Source organism: Solea senegalensis, linkage group LG12, assembly GCF_019176455.1.
Source record: "Solea senegalensis isolate Sse05_10M linkage group LG12, IFAPA_SoseM_1, whole genome shotgun sequence".
In the NCBI taxonomy this organism is placed as follows: Eukaryota; Metazoa; Chordata; class Actinopteri; order Pleuronectiformes; family Soleidae; genus Solea; species Solea senegalensis.
Window position 1 is genome coordinate 6,651,050 of NC_058032.1, and position 26,767 is coordinate 6,677,816.

General features: G+C 40.8%; 2 protein-coding genes and 1 long non-coding RNA gene across 11 annotated transcripts in view; 2 read left to right on the forward strand and 1 right to left on the reverse strand.

Annotated features, from left to right (window-relative positions):
• The first annotated feature begins 971 nt into the window (after positions 1–971).
• On the forward strand, positions 972–8,614 carry LOC122778216. Of its 6 annotated transcripts, XR_006361418.1 has the most exons (6): positions 972–1,146; positions 1,785–1,890; positions 4,280–4,440; positions 4,586–4,647; positions 4,811–4,857; positions 4,959–8,614. It is a non-coding gene; the product is annotated as an uncharacterized LOC122778216 (long non-coding RNA). The 6 variants fall into 6 exon arrangements; XR_006361415.1 differs by adding an exon at positions 3,750–3,844 and having other exon boundaries at positions 4,586–8,614; XR_006361416.1 differs by adding an exon at positions 3,762–3,844 and having other exon boundaries at positions 4,586–8,614.
• Positions 8,615–9,266: 652 nt separating this feature from the next.
• The window catches only part of f9a (coagulation factor IXa), a 104,586-nt gene continuing 87,085 nt past the window's right edge, over positions 9,267–26,767 (forward strand). The window contains exon 1 of the mRNA XM_044039931.1: positions 9,267–9,664. The gene's annotated coding sequence lies outside the window, so the exon portion shown is untranslated. The remainder of the gene's footprint in view (positions 9,665–26,767) is intronic.
• Positions 24,663–26,767, reverse strand: part of fgf13a (fibroblast growth factor 13a) — a 76,454-nt gene continuing 74,349 nt past the window's right edge. For all 4 annotated transcript variants that reach the window (XM_044039934.1, XM_044039935.1, XM_044039933.1 and 1 more), the window contains one exon: positions 24,663–26,329. In XM_044039934.1, coding sequence (XP_043895869.1) covers positions 26,193–26,329 — 137 coding nt within the window. In that variant the 3' untranslated portion in view covers positions 24,663–26,192. The remainder of the gene's footprint in view (positions 26,330–26,767) is intronic.

Consider the following 26,767-nt stretch of genomic DNA (forward strand, 5'->3'; position numbering starts at 1 on the left):
CATATGGAGGCGGGGGGAGGTGGGGGGGGGAGTGACTGCCCTCTGATGTGTCACTAAGGTGCAGACAACTCTGACACAGACCCCAGGTACATCCCCTATGGAGCTGTGCAGCAGAGCCATTCATTTTCAGCCATAAAGCTGTAACTACAGTCGTTTGGTGGCTTACTTTTAAAACTTGACAAGAAGGTGAGTAAATCAAATTTTTTTAAGTTTGAACATGCACATTTTCAAAGGATTTTGCACACACAGCTATATATATATATGTATGTGCAGATTAGAAATCAAAGGTGATCATGTGTGTACAGTATTTGCAGCAGCACAGGATGTTTGTATAAAGCTGCCTCTGCCGACACAGTCACCTGTAACCACTGGCAACCTTGTTCTAAATTAGATTCCTACTACAGCATTCAGCAATAACACATTTTGCTCATTAGAGTAGAGCGCCGTAATGTTTTTTTTGCACTTAGTAAATGTACTCGCCTCCTTTTCCATGTACCCCCACTCCCCCACTCCACCACCCCCAAAAAAACATGAAAAGAAAAACAACATATACACTGTAAAATGTTTCCCCTTGTTGCATCACTCATATGGTTCACGACAGAAAAACAGAGAGAGACAGCGCTTCCACCGTTTGTCACAGAACGTCAGACGTATAATTTAGAGGTTTAGCACGCCGCGGAGGAGAAGAACAAAAGGTTTCGGAACATCCTAATGATGTCATGTCGTTCTGTCTCATGAGCTGGTTCCATTTACAGAGGCCAGAGGTTCAATCTTCCAAATCACCACAGACAAAGTGCTGTAAACTGTCAGAAGGACACTTAAATAACGTCTCCGTCCGCGTCTTGATGTCTGACCACACCCAAGCCCGTCCTCCTTGTGTCTTCCCATCCTCTCTCTCTCTCTCTCTCTCGGTGTCTGTGACTGTGGCTCCTCAGCTCCAGTGCATGTTGTCCTGGGTGACATGAATTAATGATAACAGCAGAGACATCACAGGACAGGATCATCCATTACATAAGCCAGGAAGGTCTGCTGCAGATCGGTACACTTTTTGACACTTAGTGCACCCTCCCCACCGCTGACCCTTTTATCCTGCTTTGTCATCTGCTTTGCCGTCAACACTGCACGTGACGCAGGTACAGCCACATGGTGAGTGTCACAAATACATTTTCAGTCAAACGGTTAATGTTCAGTGAATATTCCTCTGCAGCACAAATGAAAGAGGCATGCTGAAACCCAGAGACGTATTTCATCTGTTCTTTAATGGCTTGGGTTTATGCACAGCTTTTCCTGCAGCACTTGAAGTTACAAGACAGTGGTTTTAAGTGCAGTTGCAAAATTTGAACAAGCGAGTTTGGGATGCAGCGGACAGAAAAGTGCGACAGAAGATTACAATCAATATTTCATCTCCATCGCAGAAAGAGTGCCATGAATGAGATTGGCGTCTGAAATAGTCAAAACTTGAAATTAAAGTTTGAAGTTGCCAAGAGTCTCTTCTTCTCTTCTGTTTTATTTGTTGTATTTGTTCCGTACTTCAGTTTCAGACACAAACACAAACTTAATGCAAACGTTGACCTGAAACGTGGCTGTCATTGCGTACATGATCTGGGAATAATAAGTTGAACCAGGCGAGGTTAGGCTATTCTGTTGTTACAGAGAGGGAAATTCAATTTTGGTGCCAATTAAAGGGTGGAACTCTGCAAGTCATCTCTCCAGTGTCATTAGGCAGCATAAGGCTGTTACGTGTGATCATTAATAGAATTTTTCTTTCTATCTCAATACCCTAGGGAACCCTGGATACCATGGGTGCTCCCTGCACCTGGATGCACCTCATTATGTAAACTCTGCAACAAACACAGACAACTGAGCTTAGAAAGCCTTTCAAAACACCAGGTATTATGGTATACATTCTTATAATATTCTTTTTTTTATTATTATTTCTTTTCCTGCTCAGTGTATTTTAATGGCAGCCTATGCTGAGAGGTATTTAGGCTGATGGTTCAAATGAAGGCAGTTAGTTACGCACCACTAGGACTGTTCTATTCATGCCACTTGTGTGTTCTGCACAACAACCCTAATAAAATATTGAACTCCCTGCAGAACAATAGACCAACACGTTGCCTTCGCTGCAAGCTGGAGAACATTGACACGGAACAAAATCAGTCCACTCCTATAAATACTGTTAAAACGACACAAAAATATTCTCCACTCTTTAGAATTGTATTATTAATTCACAGACAGACAGATCAGGTTGGAGCTTGTGCCGTTTGTTTCCTCCAAGAAAAGAGGGCCAGTTTATGTTTAATTCAGTACTAAAATGTTTTAGGTGATATTGGATGAGAGGGAACATTCAACATTTCATATTGTACGTGTCCAAATATAGTTCACAAATAATTGAGAAAGCAGCGTTGCATCTACAGTGATGTTCCAACTTTTTATATAACGTATGATCAGGAATGTTTTTTTTCTTTTTCTTTCTTTCTACTGCTTGAAGTGTTTTTTTTTTATGTACAACAACAAAGTCAATTTTACACCTTCTTCTTCCTGCTCTTCCTGGCTTCTGTCTTTGTGGACTGTTGAGTCTTTCTGTGTTTCTTGCTTTATCTCTCCCAGTCTTGGCCCTTCTCCTCCTCCTCCTTATCCAGCTACACAGTAAAAGACTGCCATTAAAGCTGTGGAAAAGCTGTGATAGGCCATTAACAATGGATTAGCCATAACAATTCAATTTCCTCCTCTCTCTCTCTCCCCTCGTGTGTAGTTATCGCAGAGTCAAATGCTCCAAACCTCTAATCATAGGCTCTGCAGGATAAAGGGATGGGCTGAAACAAGTAAATTTGATTTATACGATGTAAATATGTGTACCAGGTTACCGTGCAATACTCTACAAGACTTGTAGGGTGCACACACACACACACACACACACATTACTGCCACAAAATGATTTTAATCACTACTGACCATTCCCAAGTTTTCACGGCTGTTAAAAAGTAGGAAAGCATGAAGGAACTCTGTGACTGTAATGGAGGTGTCATAAATAGTTCATAGCATTTTTCCTGCAGGCAGCAGCACCTTGCAGCCTCCAAACTGCTGCTTGGCGGCTTTACAGTGGGAACATCTCCAGAATTACATAACCCCCACCCCTCCAACACACACACACACAACTTGTTAAAAGCACACAATCATGTGTGTGTGTATATGTTTGTGTGACAGTGAAGGTCTTCTTCAGGTCTCCATCCATCCACCCATCAACTGCTAATTTGTGTCTTGCATCTGAAAATAACCGCCCTCTCAAACATGTATGCCGCACACAGTGTGGAGTCTGATAGTTGTGCGCACAAATTCCTGTTCCCCGCATCACCAACAACCACACAATACGTCACATTTGTGGCACCATGTTCTTTATTTATCCTCCACAGAAACACTATCGCAACCAATTTGAGAAAATTATGCTTCCCCTTTATTTGGCCGTGTTTCTATGGTACAGGTCATGCATGCACACTACTGGTGCAGGTTAACCCGTTAACACCTAAGCCTCAAAATGTCCGTCTGGATTTGTCCTGTGAGTAAGTGCTTTTGTCCATTTTTTCCCAGAATAACTTTCAATATCTGGCATTTATTTACAACTGACTGTATGTTAAAATGGTGTATTACAGCGATTTAAAATAAAGAAAAACAAAGTACACCATATTGTGAGTGTTAGATTTGAAATTTGAAAAGTATAACCACATATTTAAAAAAACATTTTGTTTGAGTTTTTGTCTCAGTGTCCAAAAGGAGGCCCAAGAAATGGAAACTATACATACAGGCGTTTTCTCCAACTCTCTCCTCGCCGGCTTCCTGCAACAGTGTGAGTGAAATTACCGTAATAGCAATAGCATGCCGGTTTTGACCTGCAACTTCTCAGCTTTTGGAAACTGTCGGAATTTTTCCAACAACACAAGCCGTTGCGTAATTACGGTACTGTAACGTGCGCTTGTGCAGACTACATGTTAAAGGGTTAAAGACAACTACACTCATGCATGCAAAAATCTACATGGAGTCTCACTCATATCACAAGGCCACGTATTGGATTTAAATCTGATCCAAGCCCACATACTGAAATGACACAAATCTGATCTGAAAATCAAAACTGACAATCAGATTTCTGTGTCCACACAGCGCCGCAAAAAACAACAACAACAAACAATCGGATATGAGTCACTTCAGTCTGGTAATCAGAACACAGGCTGAAGTGCCCACTACAGTGTAAATTCCATCTCTCTCTCTCTCTCTCTCTTTCCAGGCCACGATGCTACAAAAGCCGACCACAGCCTGCAAATGACGCTCGGTGCTCAAAAGGAGGCTGAGCAGGAACACGCCACCTCGTGAACATGTAAACTTTAATCACCTGTCTAAACATTTCCACGAAACGACTCCTTACTCAGACATCAATGGAGGAGTGAGGTGCCTTTGAATGTTTGCCCATATGTCTACTGTAGAGCTGAATCACAGCTGAGTGTGAGGGAAGTTAATTGAAAAGAGGTTGTTGGGCAATTAACTAAATTACCTCTACCCCATGACTCACTGTTTCCCAAACCCCGTATTGTAGCTCCAGACACTGACTGGTCGTATGCAGGAGAGAGAACAGAAATATGAAAAGAGTTCAATAAGGTAAATTACACTTTGTACCTTCGCTGTACCTGCGCTGACAGTCAGAGCTTGAAATGCCTGCAGCGAGGATTCTATGCGGATTGTCAATTTTGCAACAGGGAGAGGATTAAAAAAAGGAAGCAGCTTGAGAATCTCTATAAGATGTTCTTGTTTGTGTCTGCAGATCCTCAGACTGTTGGTTTCACGTAAGCAGGTGGCAGAAAACCAGAGGTACACAGTTGATAGATTGCTAGATACCCACAATTCAACCTCCTGATTAGAACAGTACAAGATTACACATTTGAATGTAAACACTTGTATACTTTCCACAGCCTTGCCGAGGTCTTGGCACAACAAATGTCTTCCTGTGAGTATGATCAGCATCATTTGTCTCAAGAGCCAGCGACAGCAAAACATTTTACACAGCGGCGTATGATAAAAACAAACCAAACAAAACAAAACAAAAATCAATGACTGCATCAGTTGTTAAGATTTCAAAGAGTGGTAGCCGTCACATTCAGTTAGAGAGGGCAGAAATGGAAGATGCTCCTGTCTGACAAATGAATGAAAAAATAAGTGGGAAAAAAAAGAAAGAAAAATAATTGCCTATTTTCATGTCGGCATTTCCCACTGAAATGCTCCCATCATTGATTTCCACATTAAGCAGACCTTTACACTAATGTTGTTCCCAGACACTGCTCGGAGAGCTTATTGATTGTGGTGGACAGCCAGACACCGCAGATGTATCCTTAATCATCAAGAGCAAAATTAAACATGTCCTTATGATAGCTGGGAATCTAATTATAGTTAGAGTTTGGAGGGAGTATGAGATGAGAGTGTGGAGAGCCAGGTGAGACGGATGCAGATGGACCCTCTGGGCTCACAATTCAAGATAATGAGTTGGGGTGAATCACTTGAGGGCGCAAAACCACCAATTTGAGTGTAAAGGTGTGGTTGGTCGCGCATGGTTTGAATCATCTAAAGTTCTACTTTTTACAATGGTAGAACTTATTGGATTTCTATTTTTTTATTTCATCCCTGAAAATCCAGCCCCACGTCTCTGGTGATGTCACAAAACAACACATAAACATACAATGACAACACTGTGGAAAATGGCTGACGGCGGATCATGTGGTATCTTGCAGTGAATCTCTCCATGCTGCTATTTCCTCCATGGTTGATTTGCTGATTACTGGATTCATCCGTTTGCCTTTCGGAGAGGCTTACTGCGAGCACTTGCTTTGCTTGCTTATCTACGGGCAGTGTGACAGGTGTAGCTTCATTTCAAGAGCTGTGCGTGCGTGATTTCATCCACATCACTAGGCTTCTGTTTCCTTTCAGGAACTATGAAGGGAGATGTCACATCACATGTATTGGTTAAATGACCTGGCGGCCCTCCATATACCTTGGACACAACCCACATGATTTGGTTATGCTCCTGCGATGTAGACAAGCATGTTCCACAGACAGCTTTATTCACTTAACACTGTCTGTCATCCTTCACATCAAAGCATCACCATCAAGGATTATTGCATTGGTTTCAAAGGTGCCTCTGTTTACTACACCCCGCGATATTAACACGGTATATCTCATATGCTTAGTACTTTAGAATCACAGCACAGTGTTTTCTGTAAACATGGGGTATACGTGAATTAAGAAAGATGAACTACTCTTAGCAGAAAAAAAACTCCAAAATGAACATGAAAAACATGTCCTGTAATGTGTAAAATGCACAAAAACACACTATTCTCAGAATCCAGTACATTAAGACTGAAAAATAAAATGTGAGGAGTCCACTGCAGTCTCCATGACAGCGAGATCCGAAAGTGGGCGTCCAAACTATTCACCAGGGATTGGCCTCCACAGTGTGACCCTGATCAGTGCAATCAGAGGAACTAAGCTGCTCGCCTCCGTTGGCCTGGACCTGGAGCCAGGCTCTGAGAAGCCCCCCCTCCTCTGCTCCAGGCTACAGCCTTCTCAACGGCATATGAAGACACAGGAACACAGTGGACACACACACATTGCAGCTTCTTGCTTGGAGTTTGGTGTGAAATACAGTGAGCAAACTGTGTGGGACTGGCTTTGTGTATACTGTACTTAGCTTTGTGTGTAGTTAAAACTGTTTGATGTACACAATATATATGTGTCTATATCATACAAAGAGAGGCCTGCAGATGGGTTTAACATTCATGTTTACATTAAATTATTATAGGTTTCTATCCAGCCACTGGCCTCTTTATTAGGTACACCTGTTCACCTGTTTGTTTTGTTCATACAAATATTGTATCTAATCAGTCAATAATATGTCAGCAACACGATGCATGTTGGCATGGACATGGTATTGATGATCTGCTCAAGTTCAAACAACAGAAAACAACTTCTGACCCACTTGGATTTCCATGGACAAAACAGCTCCTGGACAATGCCTTGTAAATGCCTGAGGTCAGAGGAGAATGGGCAGACTGGTTCAAGTTGATAGACCACACATTACAACCAAGGTAGACAGAGGACCCTCTCTCGAAGCAGGTGGGCTGCAGCAGCAGAGGACGACACTGGACACTTAATTAGACGTATCTAAAGAAGTGAATTAGAATTTGTTTTCCGATGCACATGCACGAATTAGTCATTGTGAATTTGCACTCACAAGTAGTGACCACTCACAAACTGGACGCAGGAACAGTGGGCAGCACTTACCTGCACCTCGGGGGCAATGGGCATTGGGTACCTTGCTCAGGGGGCACCCCAGCCCTTGACCTGTTTCGGGATCTGTGCCGGCGACCCTCCTTTTACAGCCAATTCCTGGTGTGGCTGGTGATTGTATGACCATGACGGGTTTGCTGATGCCACTGAGTGTACGTTTACTTTCAAACGTCTACTATGTCTTGATCAGGAAAAGTGATGGAGGCATGCCCAATGGATTGTTAGCGAGTGGGGTTGTTCCACTGAATTGGGTGATCGACAGGGGTGCATTTCAACCCCCCGTCGAGGCGCAGTAGGAGGGTATGTAAAGGTGACGTTCTGGGTCTCAGTGCCCACAATACAGACCTCCCGGGGAGGGTAATCACCATGAGGCCAGCAGCAGTCAGCACAGCAGTGGCCCCTCGTCACAAAGACACTCCTCTCCAGAGACACTGGCTGCGCCTTTGTGCTCTCATACACTCTGAGTGTGCCCACTCCAGGGGGGCTTGAGAGGCACCACAGGGTGCCCATTAAACCCTTAGGAGTGGAGGACAGCCCTGACAACCTGATAAACAAGTACACAAACATACAAAGACACACATGTACACACACTCAAGCACTCAAAGCCTACACAAAACCTACCTGTACAGTATGTACACAAACGCTGTGAGATGACAAAACAGGAGTATTGTTTACCTGACATCGGCGTTTGCCATTTTTTTTTAATCATTGACTCCCTGACTGCTCACTCACTCACTCACTCGCTCACTCACTCACCATGCCTTTTCAATGTTTATTGAATAGTTCCCCCACTAACTGCCTCTGTTCTTCTTCATTATCTGTGGTCACTGACACATAATTATGGTAAACACAGATTGGATGTTGTTTTGCATGAATATGTTTAATATTTAATCAGCGTGATAATGTTACATCATGAACCCATTACCTAAATAAGCAATTAACTGCTGAATTTTATATATAAATAAAAAAAAAGATGGTGCATATTAGTTTGGGGCAGGGCCAGCTCACTCACTTATCATCATTACTGACAATTAGGCCTGTAGAGTAACAGAATAAGATACACTTCCCTAAGCTGCAGTCGATAATCAGGTGGTTTAAGTGCTTAAAGTTCTAGTGTGTAAGAATTAGGGACATCTAATGGTGAGAGTGAGGACTGCAAATGCACACAGTCAAACATACGGCCCGTGGGCCAGAACCAGGCCACCCGAGGGTTCTGATCCGGCCCACAGTACAAATTTGTGACTCTAATCATAATGTGAAGTATATTATATTTTTCAGTTCCAGATACCTGTCACTAAAAGTTTTGTGCCTTTGTAGGTCCACTGTGATCTGTAAGTTGTTATATGTGTAAATGGTAAACTTAGGCATAATATTGTTGAAATTGCACTCATATTTCTCAAGGAATTGCCGGTTGTTGGTCATATGTTTCGTAAAAAGATGCTACATTATATGTAAAATATGTATATGTAAAACAGACTTTTTGGAGATATTCTTGTTTATATGTTATTATGCTTATTATTTTACTAAATTTAGTTTGACACCCCAGTTCTAAGCCCACGGTATCCAAACTATTATATTTTATTTAAATACACTTAAAGGAACAAATACTTATGGGTGATATATTTAATAATTGTCAAAAATATTAAATGTTACACACTGAAGGTTGGTATATTGTTTTTTTGTTAAATGAAATCAGCTGGGCAATTTTCAGTGGGAGGGAAATACATTGTTTTTTTTGTCCAACATGGAGCAGTGGAGCAACAACAACAAGGAACAAATGAAAGAAAAAAGAAAAAATATAAAAACAAAAATGAAAGCAGAAGCAAAAAAAAAAATAGGTTCCATCTACATCAATTATGCAGGAAAGGGAAAAAAACAAACCACATTAAAAAAAAAAAACATTTAAAAGTTTTATATTTTGGCAAAACTCTCGTTAACAACAACAGTCTCCTGTAAACCTCATAGAAAAGGCCGGCGAACACTTCCGGTTGCCCTATTTGAATATCCGCGGCAATTAAGACGCAGTTAGTGCACGTCGTCCCTCTTGAAAACGGATGTTTTAACGTTGTTTAATGTGTTACAGCTCGTCGGAGGCGGTAGCTAACAGGCAACGATAGTTTTAAAACTCAAACGACCGGATGTTAAAGTTGTTACGGTTACTTTTCTGTGGCTGTGTGTGACGAGAGTTTGACAAACAGAAGTGTTTGTGCGCGCTAGCAGTGGAGGTAACAACCTCTCAGCAGCTGGACTTTACCTTCTACACCTGTGAGCTGAGGTCACTATAACCACAGGTCAGCTGATGGAACACGGACCTAAACATTCTGTGGACCTGCTACGAGTAAGTGCAAGAGTTTTTAAAAGTGTTTCCTGTTGTGTTTTGTTGGCCGCAGTGCCAGGTCATTTAGCTGCAGCGTTCAGCTTGTTGTTGTTAGCTGAGTCTGTGTCAAAGCACAGCCTGTTGTTGTTTTCATGAGTGCTATGTTTTCATGATGCTCTGTGTCTCTCATGTTTGAAATGGATTAGTTGGATTATATAAGGTTTGTGGCATCAGTGTTTATTTTTCACTCACAAGCAAACGTCTCTGGTATGATGTGTAGATAATTTAAAAAGTGTGCAGAGTGGTCATCTGCTGTTATTGTCCATCTGATTTAAATGGTTTTGCTTTTTTCTGCAAGACTTGGTCATTACCAGTAGTTATTGGAGTCACTGTTGTCTTTCTGTCGTCTACAACCAGTCTGACAAATTTATTCTCTCACCTCTGGCATCAACAAGGTATTTTCACCCAGAGAGCCGCTGCTCACTGGATATTCTCTCATTTTCTGACCATTCTTTTTAAACCCCAGAGATGGCTGTGCTTAAAAAATCCCTAAAGTTCAGCAGCCTTGGAAAAACTCAGACCAGGCCTTCTGGCACTAGCAGCATTTGGAGTTACTTAAATCACCTTAATTCTTCATTCTGATGCGGGTCAAACTTCAGCAGGTCCACTTGACCGTCTTCATGCCTACATGCATTGAGTTACTGCCATGTGATTACATATTTGTGTCAACATGCAGTTGAACTGGTGTACCTAATAAAGTGGCTGGTGAATGTATTTATCGTTAGTTCCCCGGGAAAATGCTGTAGTAGAATGTTTTGAAGCACACTGTGGCAGTTTGTGTTGCGTTTCGACTAAACTCTTTTTACTTGATTATCTTAACAAGTCTAGAACATCTTCTATTCCACAGTGTTCCTTGCCCTTCTGTCTTCAGAGTTTGCGAGGCCTGTCAAAAAATAAAAGTACACACAACCAAAGGCATGAAAGGTTGAGAGGCTGTGACTGTAATTAAAATTTTATGGTTTTAAGTTTCAGAAAACCTTCAGTGTCACTCACTCGCGCTGTCGGGCTGCATTTTCAAGCACACACTCATAAATAACTTTTCGTCTCTATTTTCCTTTTGATTCAACAAAATATCTTGCGTGAGGTGATTCACAGAGGTAAATAATATATATATATATCTATATGTATATAGATATATATATATAGATATATATACATAATAGTGAATTATGCACATGTTTAAACTGGCTAAAAATGTTGTAGTTGATGGTGAAAGTAAATCCTGGTTTCTTGGAAAGGCAAACGACAAGGAATTTTTTTCCCAGTTTTTAGTAAATGCTGTGTACTGATTTGCACCTTGAAGTAGTTTTGAAAAGTTGAGGTCATCTTGCAAAAAGTTTTTATAGCAGTGTGTGCCTCTGCTGAGGTCATCAATTATTTAAGATGCTGCAAGGGTTTAATGCTGAGGTGGAACATCGGCCAGCAATTAAGAGCAACAGCTAGTGGCTATTAATTGCAGCAGTATTAAGTTCCTCAACTCCTTTTCTCCTTTTGCCACAAGTTAAAGTACACATAACATGTATAGTAAAAAATACTGTGCAAAATGTTTAATGTAGTAAAATAGTAGTGTACTTTGTTTATGTATATATTACTATGCACACATTTTTATTTCTTAATTTATATTAATATTGTGTATTTGTTTGTTTTTTATGTCTCTGTTTCTTGTTAGATAGGAATCTATCTATATGATGCTCATGCTCACAATGATGACAGGTCAAATCAAATGTGGGCCAGTCCAGTGTTGTGCTTTTAGTCATCAGTTGACCAGTGAACATCTGTCTGTGTGCGCATAAGTGATGAATGTGTTCTGCCACATTTAAAACATCAGGCTGGTTGCCACTGCCTAAGTAGGTCAATACCTTATTTCATATGATTTTTTCCCCCCACATTCTATAGGTATGTGTGGGAAATTCAGCTACTCCAATTAACTTAAATACTCTTTTGTATTACACACTGAAAAGACGAAACCAAAGCTAGTATCGAATCGTTAAAATCCCTCTGGAAGGCGTATATATTAAATGCAATCATAAAAATAGTACATCATTCTTCTGAATATGTTATTTTTGAATAGATAAGACAACAAAGACAGTGCTCTGGTAATTGCATACCTGTAATAAAAAACACAAATACTGAGTATTTATTCTATCAGATGGTATTTTTTTCCGCGGGCAGTTACAGAGCATGATTTATAGCTGTGTAGGAAATGCATCACACTCCTATAGAAATGATGAATTGCATGCAATATTCTTGTCAGTGAAGGAATACACATGGGAGTGAGTTCAGACATCGGTGTCATAGTGCCCTACATGTGTTCGGTACAAGTCGATAAGTAAATTAATTGACCAACTCTTGACAACATGCAAAGCCACTCACTGCGCCACCCACTGGCAACAGGAAGTACGGTTTGACATGCATAGTTTCATTTACGTAAAGCTTTCGGGTAGGGTTCACTAAATAATAAATAAATGATTGGTGGCCTCTCTCTGGGGTCATGCATTGCGCTTGCTCCACGTCAGGCATTGGTGGGGGGGGGTGTAAGGGCCAGTTTTTGTGTTATTTCTCCAGACCTCACATGCTGTGCAGTTAAGATTTATACCAAATTTTCAGACAACAATTATCTACACCTATCAGTATATGAATAGGGTTTAACTGACAAGGTAAAATGTGTCTTAAAAGCCAGTGGCGGACCCCGCCTTGAATTAAAATACACTACCTTTGCAACCCTATAAGGTCTTTGGGACTTGTTCATTGTTAAAATGCAGTTCAGCAGCAGCTTGAAGCGTGTGGTGAATTTTTTTTTCCCCGCTTAATTTAAATGGCCTCCTTCATCTCTGTCATCATGGGGCTGTTTTTGGACCTGGCTACCATATTATTAATAACGGTGATACTTTCTCATTTTGCCTGCCTGGGGAAATGAATTATTCTAATGGGCTTAATCCCATTGTCACTTCAATTCACCCTATTTAGCATGTGGGGGAAAAGATTGATGACATGTGTGACTGAGTAGAACAGAGACATGGCTGCGGCGATTAAATGTTCATAAGCTGAGATGTATACAAACTTGACTGAACAATCTGTATGTGCTGCACATTTGCACACAGACAACATTTTCATCAGGGGTTTATTTAGGCAAGTGCAACGGGGGGGCAGTTGGGGGGGCAGGCAGCTGTCCAATGAGTAATCAAGGCATAATGTAATGGATATGAATTAGCCGTTATGAACGGGCATCCCTCAGGCTGAGCAATCTTTTAACGATTCGCTCATCGGTGGGAGGTCGGCCAAGTCACTGCTGTCCAAACACAAAAGAAAGCCGTTCGTTATTGTGATAGCAGCTATTATATTCACAACCTCTCTCTCTCTCTTTTCCTCCCTTACCCTCTCTCTTTCCAGCCATCGTTTTGATTCAGGGTAACACTCAACTTTGACAAATGTGCTATCTGTGAGATATATTATATATATTATAAAACCAAGCAACCAATTGGCGAGGCGTGGCTTGGTCTGGAGCCACACTCTAATTGGAAAGAGTGCCATCATGCTGGACTCTTAATTATGATCTCCATAGCAACCGCTCACAAAAAAAAATTCTACTGCATAGTCGTGATACATTTGAAATACACAAACAACAGCAAAAAACACGCTCAGTATAATCTTCCATTTGCTCTTTTTAACTTGCACACCACACGAGTTTACATTCATTTTGTGTGTTTGGTTTGATGCCACTCAGGTGGTAGATATGTGTCTGTGTAATTTATATCCTGTGCATTGGAGCTATGTTTACACTTAGTTTACCCAGGGTGAGAGCTCACGCCTGTGGTGTTATTAAAGTTCAGAGTCGTGGATTCAGTAATCCTCTGGTTATTGTTTTCAACAACCACCTCTGCTTTTTCAAGTTTAAAATAACACCACACAAAAATGCACTCCCAAACCCACCTGACAATGCATGCACTCGCTCTAATAATAATGTACATACAGTATACGTGGTGATTCATTTCATGTTAAATACCAGTAACAATAGTGATCCACGTGAAACAGAGGATGCTGCCTGGTCAGGTTTTGTGATAACTTTTTCCTTTTGACATAAAAATGATAAATTTACAACTTGGAGGATAGTGTTGGCAAAAATGTTGCTTTCCATGTCACACCATTGTCATTGTATGTTCTGCCCTTTTTTTTCTTGTTATGTCAGAAAACCTTTTGACAGTTTGCACACATTATTTTTAGTCACAAATGCATGCGAAACACTGTCAAGCTCTGATGCAATAATGATGACCGCAGTGATATGACACATGTAGGCGAGGGACAGTGGCTATGTGTTCTTGGAGACCTGCATTACTCCATCTGCTGCTGTCAGGCAACCAGCTGTCTGCCTCCCATTGGCCCAGCAACAAAAAAAACTGATGTGTTTACGCACAGATACGAGATTTGATTTTCATAAGAGAAATGGTGTTGCTTCAAGAAACCAAATCTGTGTTTCTGTGAAAAGACAACACAACATCCACTGTTATACATTAAAATATGTAGACCAAACATTAATGAGATGAACCAAAGTTTTTTCCACATTTCTTTATGTTACAACAATAATATACAATCATATCACATATGTAAAAGCACCGTTATTTAGCCTTATTTGCCAGATATATTGTACATTTCACGCTACTATTGCACTGAAATAATGCTGCTGCATTTGAGGGACAGAGTGAGGTCAATTTTGGCGATTTAGTGTCCAGTACATTGACCATGCCTGGTCGTGGCTATCATCTGCTGCCCTACAGTAGCACAATCACAGTTACTCAGTCAGTGCATTTACATGCATTTTGAAAGTCTGATTTTAGTCGGACTAAGGTGATAATTTCGATTTTATTAATGTCATGTAAACATGTTAGTACGACTAAACTGTAGCTAGTCTTAGTCGGACTAACATACCTGGATAATGCTATTCATAGTCCGATTACTTGGACTTGGCGTTCCGCTCATGCACCAAAATTCCCTCCCCGGTCTTTGACCTTATTAATGTCGAGAGACATGCTCGGTCCAAGTTGTATCACGATTAACATGCACAGCAGGTATAAAACATACAATTATTAACTCGACAGAGCAGATCAGCTAAATCCTGCATGTCCCGTTCTGCTACTGAACAGATCTTGGACTGAGCTTTATCTGCATATTTATACTTCATGGTTTTTCCTGTAGACTTACCAAATTTCCCCCCGTGATCAATAAAGTGCTTCTGATTCTGGGTCTTGAAATATTCTCTGGCAGTGTTCTGTAGTCCTGTTGTTCTGTGTGGGCCTGTATTTTCAAATCTTTGTGCTCAAGCGTACATATGTGTTGCTGATTAACAGTGGGTGGCAGAGATGTCTTCTTCTTGCCAGCTCACCCTGCAAGGCTGGCAGACGGCACCGACACTTTGTTAAATGGGTGAATATTTTAACACAAAGTCAGAAAACTCACTAATCATGACACATTCTGTCTATAAGTCATATGCATACAACTATAACTAACCTCATTCAACTCGACTCGTCAACCTCACCTCTCAGTGTCATTGTGCAGTTGAGGTAAATGTCTTGTAAGAGTGTGAGGATAGCTTTTAAAGACGAGGATGAACACACGTTGGTGAAATCATGACCTCAGGAAGTCCATGAGATGCAGAAACATTATAGCAGTGATGTGCAGTGGCTCACTTGTCATCATGACAGGTAAAATACTAACAACGATAAGAGAAAATCAATTTGTCCACTTGACTGGTCTATACATTTGTTTTCTCTATGATTTCAACATTTCTGTGGTCAAAATCGCTGAATTGAAGAAGAGAAGAGCGAGGTGAGGCAGCAATGAGTTGTGGTGCACACACACTGACTGACGCAGGCAGTTCAGCGCATGCCCGTTGTTGTCTCTCTTTGATTACACATGTACGACACATGCTGAAGTTCCACAGTCTGTCTAAGGTTGTGACCTATTTAGTCTTTCTGGTTTCAGAGAGAGGAAGTCTAACTCCGGAGCTCAAAGATCTGCTTCAAACAAGTCAGGGCTTCACCAGTCTTGAACCTCACCGCACGTCACTGTGGCACTGTTATTGGCATACTGTATTACATACTGTTCAGTCATGCATTTTCATATGTTCACATTTTCTTTCTTTTGTCACCATTTCTAATTGTACTTGCTTGAGGTTTTCAGTTTATGCTTTGGTGAGAGGTTTCAGTTGTCTCCATGGTAACCACACACTGTCCTCCAGTCGGCTCCTTTTTAGTTAAATTGTATCGTCGTGATCGGTATATCCTTCTGTCAGCTTGTTTATTTTTATCTATCTACTGTTACTGTTTATCTTCTCTTGCCTATGTTTTGATATTGGATGGGTTTGTCAAAGTTGCTGAGTGAATCAAGGAGGAAGAGATTTCTACTATGAGGGAAATAGGAGTGCAGGGTGGTCAGTGCGTCCATTCAACCAAACTAGCATATGTGTTAGCCCAACAATGAGGAGATGCATTTCCAAATGTCTGCCAGAAATGTGTTATCTTGGCTGTAGAAAGATCCCGGTGTTCATTTTTAAATAAGTCACACTCTAAAGTACACTTGCCTAAGTCGTAAACACTTGACATGAGCTAATGGTAACGATTATCAATGACTTGTCCATTTTACTGTGATCCTGGCAAAGGACTAAAGAGATTCTGTGAGTTGTTTCACTGAATACTGATACTTTATCCCCTGAAGGCTGCTGTCTCCAGCTCGACTTAAAAAGCTAGACAGTTGGCCAAGGTATTGACATCCTGGTTCCTGGCTCCAATGCTGAGCTGTTAATGGGTATTTAAGCCACAGATATCCATGCACGTGCATTATTCTCCCTTAAGCACTAAGTCCCACTATTGACAAGTAGAATCAACACCAAATTAACAAAGACAGTAGGGAAATTGGACGAGACAAAAGCTGTTTCCACGACAGGCAGCCGCTGGTGTGGAGCGCAGACACGACGATCACCTAAAGGTGCGATGCACAAGTAGAAAGCACACGAAAGCTTCAGCTGAAGGAGAGAGAAAGTGATTGTTGCCAAGAGATAAGACCAGACTCTAGCAGAACGGAGAGGCATGAGGGAAACTGCGAATGTCTGTGATAGAGGAGAGAAACCTCATGATGAGAGGAAAGAGATCTGAATGGGGGCTTGATACTTAGTGTGAGAGTTAAAACAAAAAAAACCCCCACACACTACGAATGTTGAACCGATCCTCTTTAGTCTGGACCAGGGCTGCAGCTAATGATTATTTTCATAACCGATTAATCTGTCGATTCTTTTCTATCAATCAATGAATGGAGTTATCGTTTGATCCAATTTCCAGTGTTGAAAAATGTTTTAGTCTTTTCTTAAACCTGGAAATGATCTCAATGAACTCAACCGTCTTGTTTGGTCCACAAACCAAAAAATATTCAGTTTTAGTGATTTCTTGTAAGAAGAAATGACTGAAAGTTAAAATAACACTCAAACCAATAAATTGATTATCAAAATAGTTGCCGATTCATTTAGAGTAATTGTTTTCTGGACATTCTCCTCTGTAAGCAAAGCATTTCTGTCCACAGAATTTCTGCTTACTTTTAAACACCACTCTGAATGAACTTCAAGATCATGACATGAAAGCTCTTGGTACTGCAGATTTTGTGCTGTATCATACCACATAATAACCTGGATGCTTCCCTTCACAAAATGTTCAGCAAGTAGACAACCTAAGAGGATTCCCTCCAGGGAGCTTTGCCCCATTTTTCTGTTGTCTTCATATTATAAGACAACCCCTTTTGGCTCATTCAAGTCCTTTTCTCTATCTTCTGTACATTCACTTAATCTCCCATCACATATTTAATACAGTTTATGTTGGGGGGGTCTTCACAAATTGTCAATGTTTTCTCTGCACATAATTATATCAGAAAAGTAAAATCATGCTGTGATATTGGTCCGTCCCTGGACATTGGCTTGTGGAAGTCAGTCCAGCAGGATATGAACGATGGGGGACAGACGTCCCAGACCACATCTTTTATACAAGCTATAGCAATTTGCAGCTCTTTACCTGCAATGATTATTCAGTATAATATCAAGATTCAAAGATGTATCAGTTATTTTAGTTTTCTGGTTAGACAGCTGGTGATCTGTGTATCAGGCACTTTTGTTTATTGTATACTGTACTGTATGTTCCACCTCATTATTTGTTGCTGGGGAGTTGGTGCAGTGAGTAGATGATGGTGGACTGGAGGCAAAAATGTTTTTTCTCCTACACAGCGGTTTAACAAGTGTTGTCTACTGTTGGGCGCGGGGGGGTGAATGCATTTATGCTGCAGAGGCTTTATAAATATTGGATGTCGCGCTTGCCTAGCTCTCACTGCCTGCTTGATGGCTTGACTGCATGTTAACAGAGGTGAGTGCTGGTTGTCTGGCTCATTTGCTCCCTGTTACGTAACCCGTGACTTCATCCTCTGCAGTGAAGCAGGAGTCGGGATTCCCTCCTGCACATGGCAAACACTGGGCAGGAATGGGGAGGGGAGGACTGGATGCAGCACAAAGAGGAAAATGTTGATTACAAAGGGAGTGGCAGAATTGAAGGAAACATTATTATCGTTATTATTATGCTGAATAGGATTAGGTGATCCATTGTGCTGGAGAGGGAAATGAGTAGGACACCAAGTGTTTCCTCTATAGTCCAGAGGGAATGACTGATTTGCAGGACTTGGATTTGAATAAGTGTTGAAGCAAATCCAGTTGGAACAGGTAAGGGAGGAGAGAAACCACAAACTGGAAGCTTTTTTTTGTTTTCCACTACAGTTACATAACACCCCATGCTGTTTGTTTGGTGAACTTGAATGTATCTGATTTGAAATAGAATTTTAGATGGCAAATGCAATTTTTGATGTTGGAAAGATTTGAATCCATCAACTTTTTGGTTGATGGATTTGTGAAATAAAAAGACAATAGTATAATGTGGAGTATATGTAGTCTATATAGTACATTTCCCCCTGAAAATCACAGAGAATGTCAAATTCATTTAGGAGAGTTTCATTTATTTGGCACAAATAAGGTAACCTAACATTTCTGCAGTAAACACCAGGCTTTTGTGTCAGTCTCTTGGATATAAAGAGGCAGAGACTTTGCCAGATAACATCTTCCTCTGACATTTAATAATCCTTCAGGGAGAACTGCATCATTAATGAACCACAGACTTGACTCTCTTCATACTTCAATGGCAAAAGACCAGGATGTGATACAGGCACAAGAAAGTACTGTAATCTATTATAATGTCTGTTAGTTTCATACAACATAACTCCTGCATTCAATAATCACCCACAAAACAGTTGTTTTTCCATGTTATGGCACATCCCCAACACTAAAATGTAACAATGAAATGGGTATAATAAAAATGACTATAAGCTGTTGTATGTAACAGAAACCATTCATAGTTTCTTCTTTACATTTTCCATAATTTGTGTTCTAAACTGCTCGTCTGGGTTATTAACTGGGGATTATTCAATAAAGTAATGGGTTGTTGTCATCTGGATTATGTTAATCTGATTTTTCTATCTGCGATATAGATGTGTGATCACTCAACGGTGGATCATAACCCTCTGAGGCTTTCGTGGTGCTGCATTACATTAAAATAAATCTCTGGCGGTCTTGATTTTACTTCATTTTTATTTTCTTAAGTCTCTGCCAAACTGGTAATGTATGTATGTAATCACCTCAATCCATGCAAGCCTGTTTACACACTTGTCCTCGGCCGAGTCTCAATGATCGGATGTTGAATGAATGAGGTGATCACACTTGCACTTGAGACTCGAGACGTATAGCAATGGTGGTTTCTGAGCAGGGCATAAAGGTTACAAGCCTCAGTAAATATTTAACCATCATTATGCACTGAAACCTTTTTATATGCGTTGTTTCCTTTCAGATTAATTGTAATGTACTCACATTTTTCTTTTTCTTTTTTGTTACAGTAATTACAAGTAGGTCAAGGCTCTCTTCTCTGATAAACAATTCATCTATATTCTGAACAATAAGCAGGTGCTGGCACCCAAGCTATCCTGCGCCTCTAATGGGGGGGGAGCAGTAATGTGTGATGCTATTTGTGGTGGATGCTATCAAAGTGCTTTCTCTGAGCGTGTGTCTTTCCCATCTTTTCTGCCCGTCCCTGGCGCTCTGATGTGCTGGTAGAGCAGATAAGCAGAGGTGTGAGACGCTCTCTGCTCACGGTAATCTGCTGAGAATGAAGCCACTGCTTTCTGTGCCAACCAGAGCCACAGAGGGAGGAGGATGGAATATGGAGGCTGTTACAGCGACAAACGGCGGTAAACCGTATTTGGATTCTCATCTTATAGAGAGCGCTTGGATGCACAACAGGGTTAGCAGAAGCACATTTAATTACACTTCGTCTGTGTTTTGTCCCACGATGCGGTTTTGTTCTTTGACGTGACAACACGCAGAATGTCGCTTGTATCTTTCGAGTGGCGTCACCTGTTTGCGGAGTCAATAATTACTAAATTGTCTGAACAACAAAACGGATAGGATGAGAGCAGCACAGGAAGAGCAGCAAATGAGAGCTGCAGCTGCAGATGCCCTTTGTGGGAGGCTGCATCAGCCACTGAATTCAATTCAGCTGCGTTTGTCGTCTCTCCAAGGTTGTAAAAGCATCTCCGTTTCCTGGAAGCTACATTTAACTTAGTTTGCTCCACAATAAAGGCAATATGCAAAATACGAGAACCTTATCATGCAGCTTGTTTTGTATTTAATTCACTTACTTTTTGACTGACCGATGGAAACACTGTGGGGTAACGCAGCACTTTAAAGAAGGAACAACTTTATATTCTTTCCAAGTGACTCTAATACAGAATACCAGACAAAAGGTTTGCTTTATAATTTTGTTCTGTCATTAAATATTATATTGCTGGTGAGTGTGAGTGTATAATCTATCAAACATGGATGTAGAAAGTAATTGTGGATCTCAACAAAGTGTTTCAAGAAAGACAGACGCCGCTGTGTGCCTTGCCATTCAGTTTATTTCCGTACATGACGAAAAAAGAAGTTTGACTGAAAATAGAAATTGTGAAGGCGAAAACAAAGACAAAGGCAGGAAGGAGGACTGGGTGGGAGAGAGCTAAAGCCAGTCGGCGTGCGCTGACTGTGATAAAGGGTAACGAGTTGCAGCGTTCACAGGTACACACAGTGCTCACATCTCGTATCACAGCTCCGTCTGCTTGGTGTGATGAGTGACAGATTATCATGTGACTCAACATCTCCAGTCCTTGCATACTTGAAGGACAATAGCGTGTGTTGCTTGATGTGTGAGAATGTGTGGTTGTGCATGTGTGAACGTGAGACACCGCTCCCTTGGGATTTTGGGTCTGCTGGTTTTAGTCGTCCGGTCAAATGATGGGCAGAATAACTGATTGGTCAGGGAGTATCGGGCTGTATATTTTGGGGATAACATTAGAGCTGCAACTAACGATTATTTTAATAATAGATTAATCTGTCTATTATTTTCTCGATCAATCGTTTGGTCCATAAAATATCAGAAAACCTTAAAAAATGTTGATCGGTGTTCGTCAACCCTGGAAATGATGATGTTCTCAAATGTCTTGTTTTGTCTACAAGCCAAAATGATTAACTTTTAATGATTTCTTTGTTATCCAGAGCAAAGAAATGAAGAAAATACTCACATTTAAGAAGCTTAAACAATCTGAAATCTTGTTTTAATCATGAAAAATGCTTAAAACCAGTTAATCGGTCATCAAAATAGTTGTCGATTAATTGATGAATCAATTAATTGTTTCAGCTTTACATTACATGTCATTTAGCAGACGCTTTTATCCAAAGCGACTTACAATGGAATCGAGTACAATAAGCCAGGGGTGGAATCGAACTTGCGACCATGATGTCTCTCGCACACAGGGTACCGGTCTTAACCACTGAGCCATTCCACCCCCTAGATAACATAAAATGACAATTCCTTTACTTTCCCCCCAAATCAATAGTTATTACCACACCACACTGCCAGTGACATAAACTACTCTGCTTGCAAGGATGAGAAATTAAAACTTGTGTGCCACTTTTTTTTTAAATTTGCATAGAAGACCTCAATGGAAACATTTAATTGCAGCATTTGTGCTTTAATTTTTTTAATTGTAGTTTCAGATATCCACGTTCATTTTATAAACAAGCAACTGTTCATCCCTATCAGTCAGTGAAAGACAGAGAGGAACAGGGGCCGAGGAGAAAGTGGCCGTCCCTCACATCGCCAGCTCCATAACAAACCAGGCAGCCTCAGTTAATAAATGGAACCCATCCATGCTAATGAAAGGAGTCCAGAGATGAGCAAATAGGAAATGAGGGGAGTAGGGAGATGTCAAGCTACATGAACGATGAAGTAGCTCATGTCGGGGCCTATATTACTGAGGCCTATTAGTTCTCCTGTCTCTGTCGGCAATAGGTGTAATGAGACAAAATGGAAACCATCGTCTATCTCACACTGCGAGGATTAAGATTGGGATTGAGTTGACTACAGCATGAATGGTTTCTGTTACATACAACGGCTTATAATAGTTTTTTGCAGGAAGTTATGTTTTATAAAAACTAACAGACATTATAATTGACTTTAGAAACCAGCGAACATTTCTTTTGCTGCTGCACTATTGTAGTGGCTCACCTAGACTTTTTATCTGAGCAGTCAACACATTTCTTTTTTTCATAGCTTATTCTACATTTGCGTGTAGAAGTGTTTGTTCATAATTATCCATCGCCGTGCAGTACCATTGTATTTTCCATGGGTATTATTCGCTTTTCCTCCATTGGTGGGAGAAGACTCACAGACTGTGGGATCATCAGGCAAAAAAAGATGTGGGGTTAGCAAATATTCTTAAAAATAACATTACAACGTTGATTCTGAAGAGTTTTAATGTAAGCTTAACACTTTTCCTCGGTAAGGACTTGACTGGTAAATGTCATTCTGTCAATCACACTTCATTTGTACAGCACTCAATAGTATATATTAAAGACACACAACGTAGGATTTCAACCTTCAAATCATGGCGCCGACATCATGTTGATCGTACATCAGTTTACAGCAGAATGAATGGCGCCGCGCCGCGCCTCGACAGATCTGCATCACCATCAAAAAATTCTACGTTAAAGTATGCGACACAGTCTCAGAGTTGGCCGTTATCATTGGCTTGTCGACAAATGCACGTGTTAATGTGACATATTTTACGATAGATGTAACAAACAATATAGTTTACGAACTGTAGGGAGGACCCTGAGCCTATTTTTTGGAACTTTAAAAGCTGAAATTGTTGTTGTTAGTCATTGATATTGACCACCAGTCACCAGTTTGAATCCCGGTTTAACCGAGGGCCTTTCTGTGTGGAGATTGCTTGCTTGTGTGTATGTGGCTTTCTTCCACTTACTCAAGCTTCCTCCCACTGTCCAGTGAGGCACGTATTAGGGATTAAGTTAATTACAGACTCCACAATGAGCCTCATCTTGCCCACGTGTACCTCGCCTTGTGCACGTCTTTAGCTGGGATTGGCTCTAAAGCTCCCCCATGATCCTAGTTTAAGTGCAGTAAAATGATGATAAACTCATTCATTTTCTTTATAAAGTCAAGCCGTCTGTCAGGTTTTTATACTAATACAAATTGTTGTTTTCTTTCTGTGAGCCTTTTTTTTTCTGCATCATATGTTGACATCCTTTAGCCGTATCATCCCTGACATGCATCGTGGGCAACAATCAGAGCAGAGGCATCATTGATAAAAAAGCTTCTGCCTGAAGTGGTGGAGACGATGAAGGAGGCTCACTGCTGCTTATAAACAAATGCTGGTAGGTGAACACAGTGTCATGTGTCATCCTTCAGCTCATTCTTTCACAGCTCAGATGTGATAGACATCTGTGGTAATTGGCTTCCTGTCTGCAGATGTGAAGACCCTATAGTCTTTTAGAACGCCCTATATAGTGTTCTTATTTTACCCATCTAAATTGGATTATCGTTTGAACACAAGTTTGATTTCATGTGTACAGTATAGTTCTCACGGAAGAAGGATCCAAAGTTCAAGTGCTGCTGTGTGATGTTGTGCCTTGGGCCTTACAGAATGTCCTCTCTGAGGAGAGATAATAAGAAAAGTGTTTTCTTGCCAGTTGCAAGGTCAGCTTCTGAGGAAAAAGTAAACCTTTGCGATGTTACCGAATTGCCAAATCAACAATCACACGGACACGTGGAAGAACCACAGCGGGAGAGCAATTTGCTGAAGCTACTCTTCAACTTTCTAAAATCTAAAGAGATTGATTTATTGGATAGAATGAGCCATATGAGCATGTCCACCAGCAATTAAGGTTACATCCCAGCTCAATGTCCACTGATTTGATAGGTTCTAGTTATGGAGTTCCTCTAGGAGGAAGATTTTCAAACTAGGCAGCAACATTAATGATTTTACAGATCCTGCCAATAAGAATATACTGTACTTCTCAAAACCCACTCTTGGGTGACTGGTTGGTGAAGGAATAAAAAAAAAAAGAGAGAGAGACACAACTTAATTGGACAAACAAGCAGGTCTGACACATTTTAAAAGTATATCTTAATATAAACATTTTATTCAGTGCATTTTTGTGTATACAACAAATAATAAACAACTGGAAGTTATCAGGCAGTCACAATGCCTGCCTGTTTATGTTGTTTTATCAGATCTGGTAGTTTGGAACACATGATCCAACATGGGTTAATACACATAGCCTACATCATGCAGCTCTAGACCAGAATGTGCCTGCCTTCTCCCATGCAACAAATAGGTTCACCTTATACAAACCACCTCTGGAGGAAACCAAGAAAAAAAGCCTCCAAGAAGCATGTACCAGAAAAAAGTTATGTAGCTGAAGGAAGAGTACATAGCCCTCAAAAAGGGTCCTTTTTGTACATGATAGTGTTTGTACATGCCCTGTGCAAGAAAGGGAAGGTTAGTTTTTTTAATCTTTTTTCACTTTTACAAATATGACGTATCCTATAAAATGTTAAGCCACCTAAAATTCCACAGTATTCTTTCTTTTTCTTTTTTTTTTAAATATAGAAAATATTTTCACCACAATAAGTTACTCAAACACATAACAAGCATCCTGGGGAAGGGGCTTGTTGCGCCATATTTCTATGGTGAACCGCATCAGTCAATAGAAGTCGACAAAAACGGATGGCAAAGGAGTCGAAGCATGACACGAGCACAGAGGGAGGGGGGTGGGGGTGACGGATCACGAGGACAAAAGACGAAGACGTTGTGAACACAGTAGTAACAGAAGGTAATGGGGACATCATTTCAGTAATCATTTCAGAACTTAGCCACTGAGCACATCAGCAAAAAGCATAACATTAAGCGCGTTGCTAACTGTAAAGTGTTTAAAATCACTTCCTTTGTCTGTTGTTCCTTTTTTTTGTCCCACACAACCTTTGCTTTCTTTTCATCAAACATGTACAATGCACAACAATTCCAGATTTGCCTTAATTCTGACTCGGTTTCAGTGGCTTAAAGGGACTCTCATAGGTTCTGTCTTTGGTTTGCTGGAACTCCTTTCAATGACGAAATGGCAACAAAAACACAAATACTGAACAATGGCAAGGGCAGGGAACGAGAACAGACAATAACAAACCAGTTATCAAATGAAAAGCTCTCTGCTAATTCAGTAAATTAGCAAAAAAACAAAAAAAAAAGGTGCAGGTGTGGTATCTCAGGAAAAAAAAAAAAACTGCAAGAGAGCCACACTGTCCCTTTTTATATATCAGGTCAGCTGAACATAGGCTTCATTTTCCTGTGCTACAGAGAGCTCAGTCTCTGAGCATGTGCACTAGGATGCAGGAGAGCTACCTTCTGGCTGGCCACAGTCCCAGCAACTCTAGGCTGTGCCATACCAGGGAGTTTATAGGCTTTGTTTTCACAGAAGCAGGGTTTGCACTGTACGACTACAGCCTGTAGACCAGCATCATTACTGGCTGCCCTGAACACTTGCATGTCTAACTTCTTGTCACTGTCTGATGCACGAGTGCTTGATGTCTACATGACCAAAGAAAAGTAACTGTCCACACAAAATGAGGAGAAAAGAGGGATAAAGATGAGCTAACTGGTATATGCAATTATCACCTAAAGAGAGTAATCGAGTTAATAAATAAATCCCAAGGCCAAAACAAATTTATAAATTGCCTCTTTAAGTCTAGAATGGTTTGTGTTCTGTCAAGTTTCTTACTTTCGATACTACAGTATTTTGAGACGGAAACAGTGATCGACCAAGATGGAGCTTAGCTGTGTGTTTTTGTTTTTTGTTGTTGTAGTTGTTGTTTTTTTTATTATTATTTTATAGATGTTGTGTGGGTGTTTGTGTGTTGTTAGTTGTAGCAAGTCCTGAACCACTGATCAGTGAGAAGTCTGCTTGGATTCACGCTCTGCTGGAGGTAAGGTTTCATGGTTCAACCACAGGGCCCGGATTTCCGAAACCGGGCTACGTTGACTCATTCTGGCTCACGGCTTTGCCTCCGTTGAGTACGGCCGAGGCACTCCGACTCTTGGTGGGTGTGCCGCTGCCGGAGCGGGAGAACTCTGTCAGGTCATGGAGGGATGGTTCTCTGTACATGGCCACTGTGGAAACATAAGACATGTGTGGATCTGATTAGATAATCTGACTTTATTTAAATGAGGCAAACCACAGAAAGCACAAGAACTGTGAAATGTAGACAAGTGGCATTCAGTTTATGTTATTAGAACAGGTTTTTTACTTAAAGTTCCCTGCAAACCGCTGAGTTCAGAGCATATGTGTATATATCTACAGTATGGCATTATAAATTCAGTAGTTGCCCGTGCTTTAGCTTTGCTGTGTATGCAACACTGGTCCAATCTGCATCTCAGCACTTGCTTTTCAGAAGAAATATCAGAAATCCGAGGTTCAGAGTCTTTGGTTTCAGGATGTTGTCAACATCCTTCTGCCTAGAATGCTATTTGATGTTCACTCCTAAGGGAATCTGTGGCTAAAACAGCAGACGTAGTCCTTCAGATACTTCACTTAGCCCAGCAGTTTTA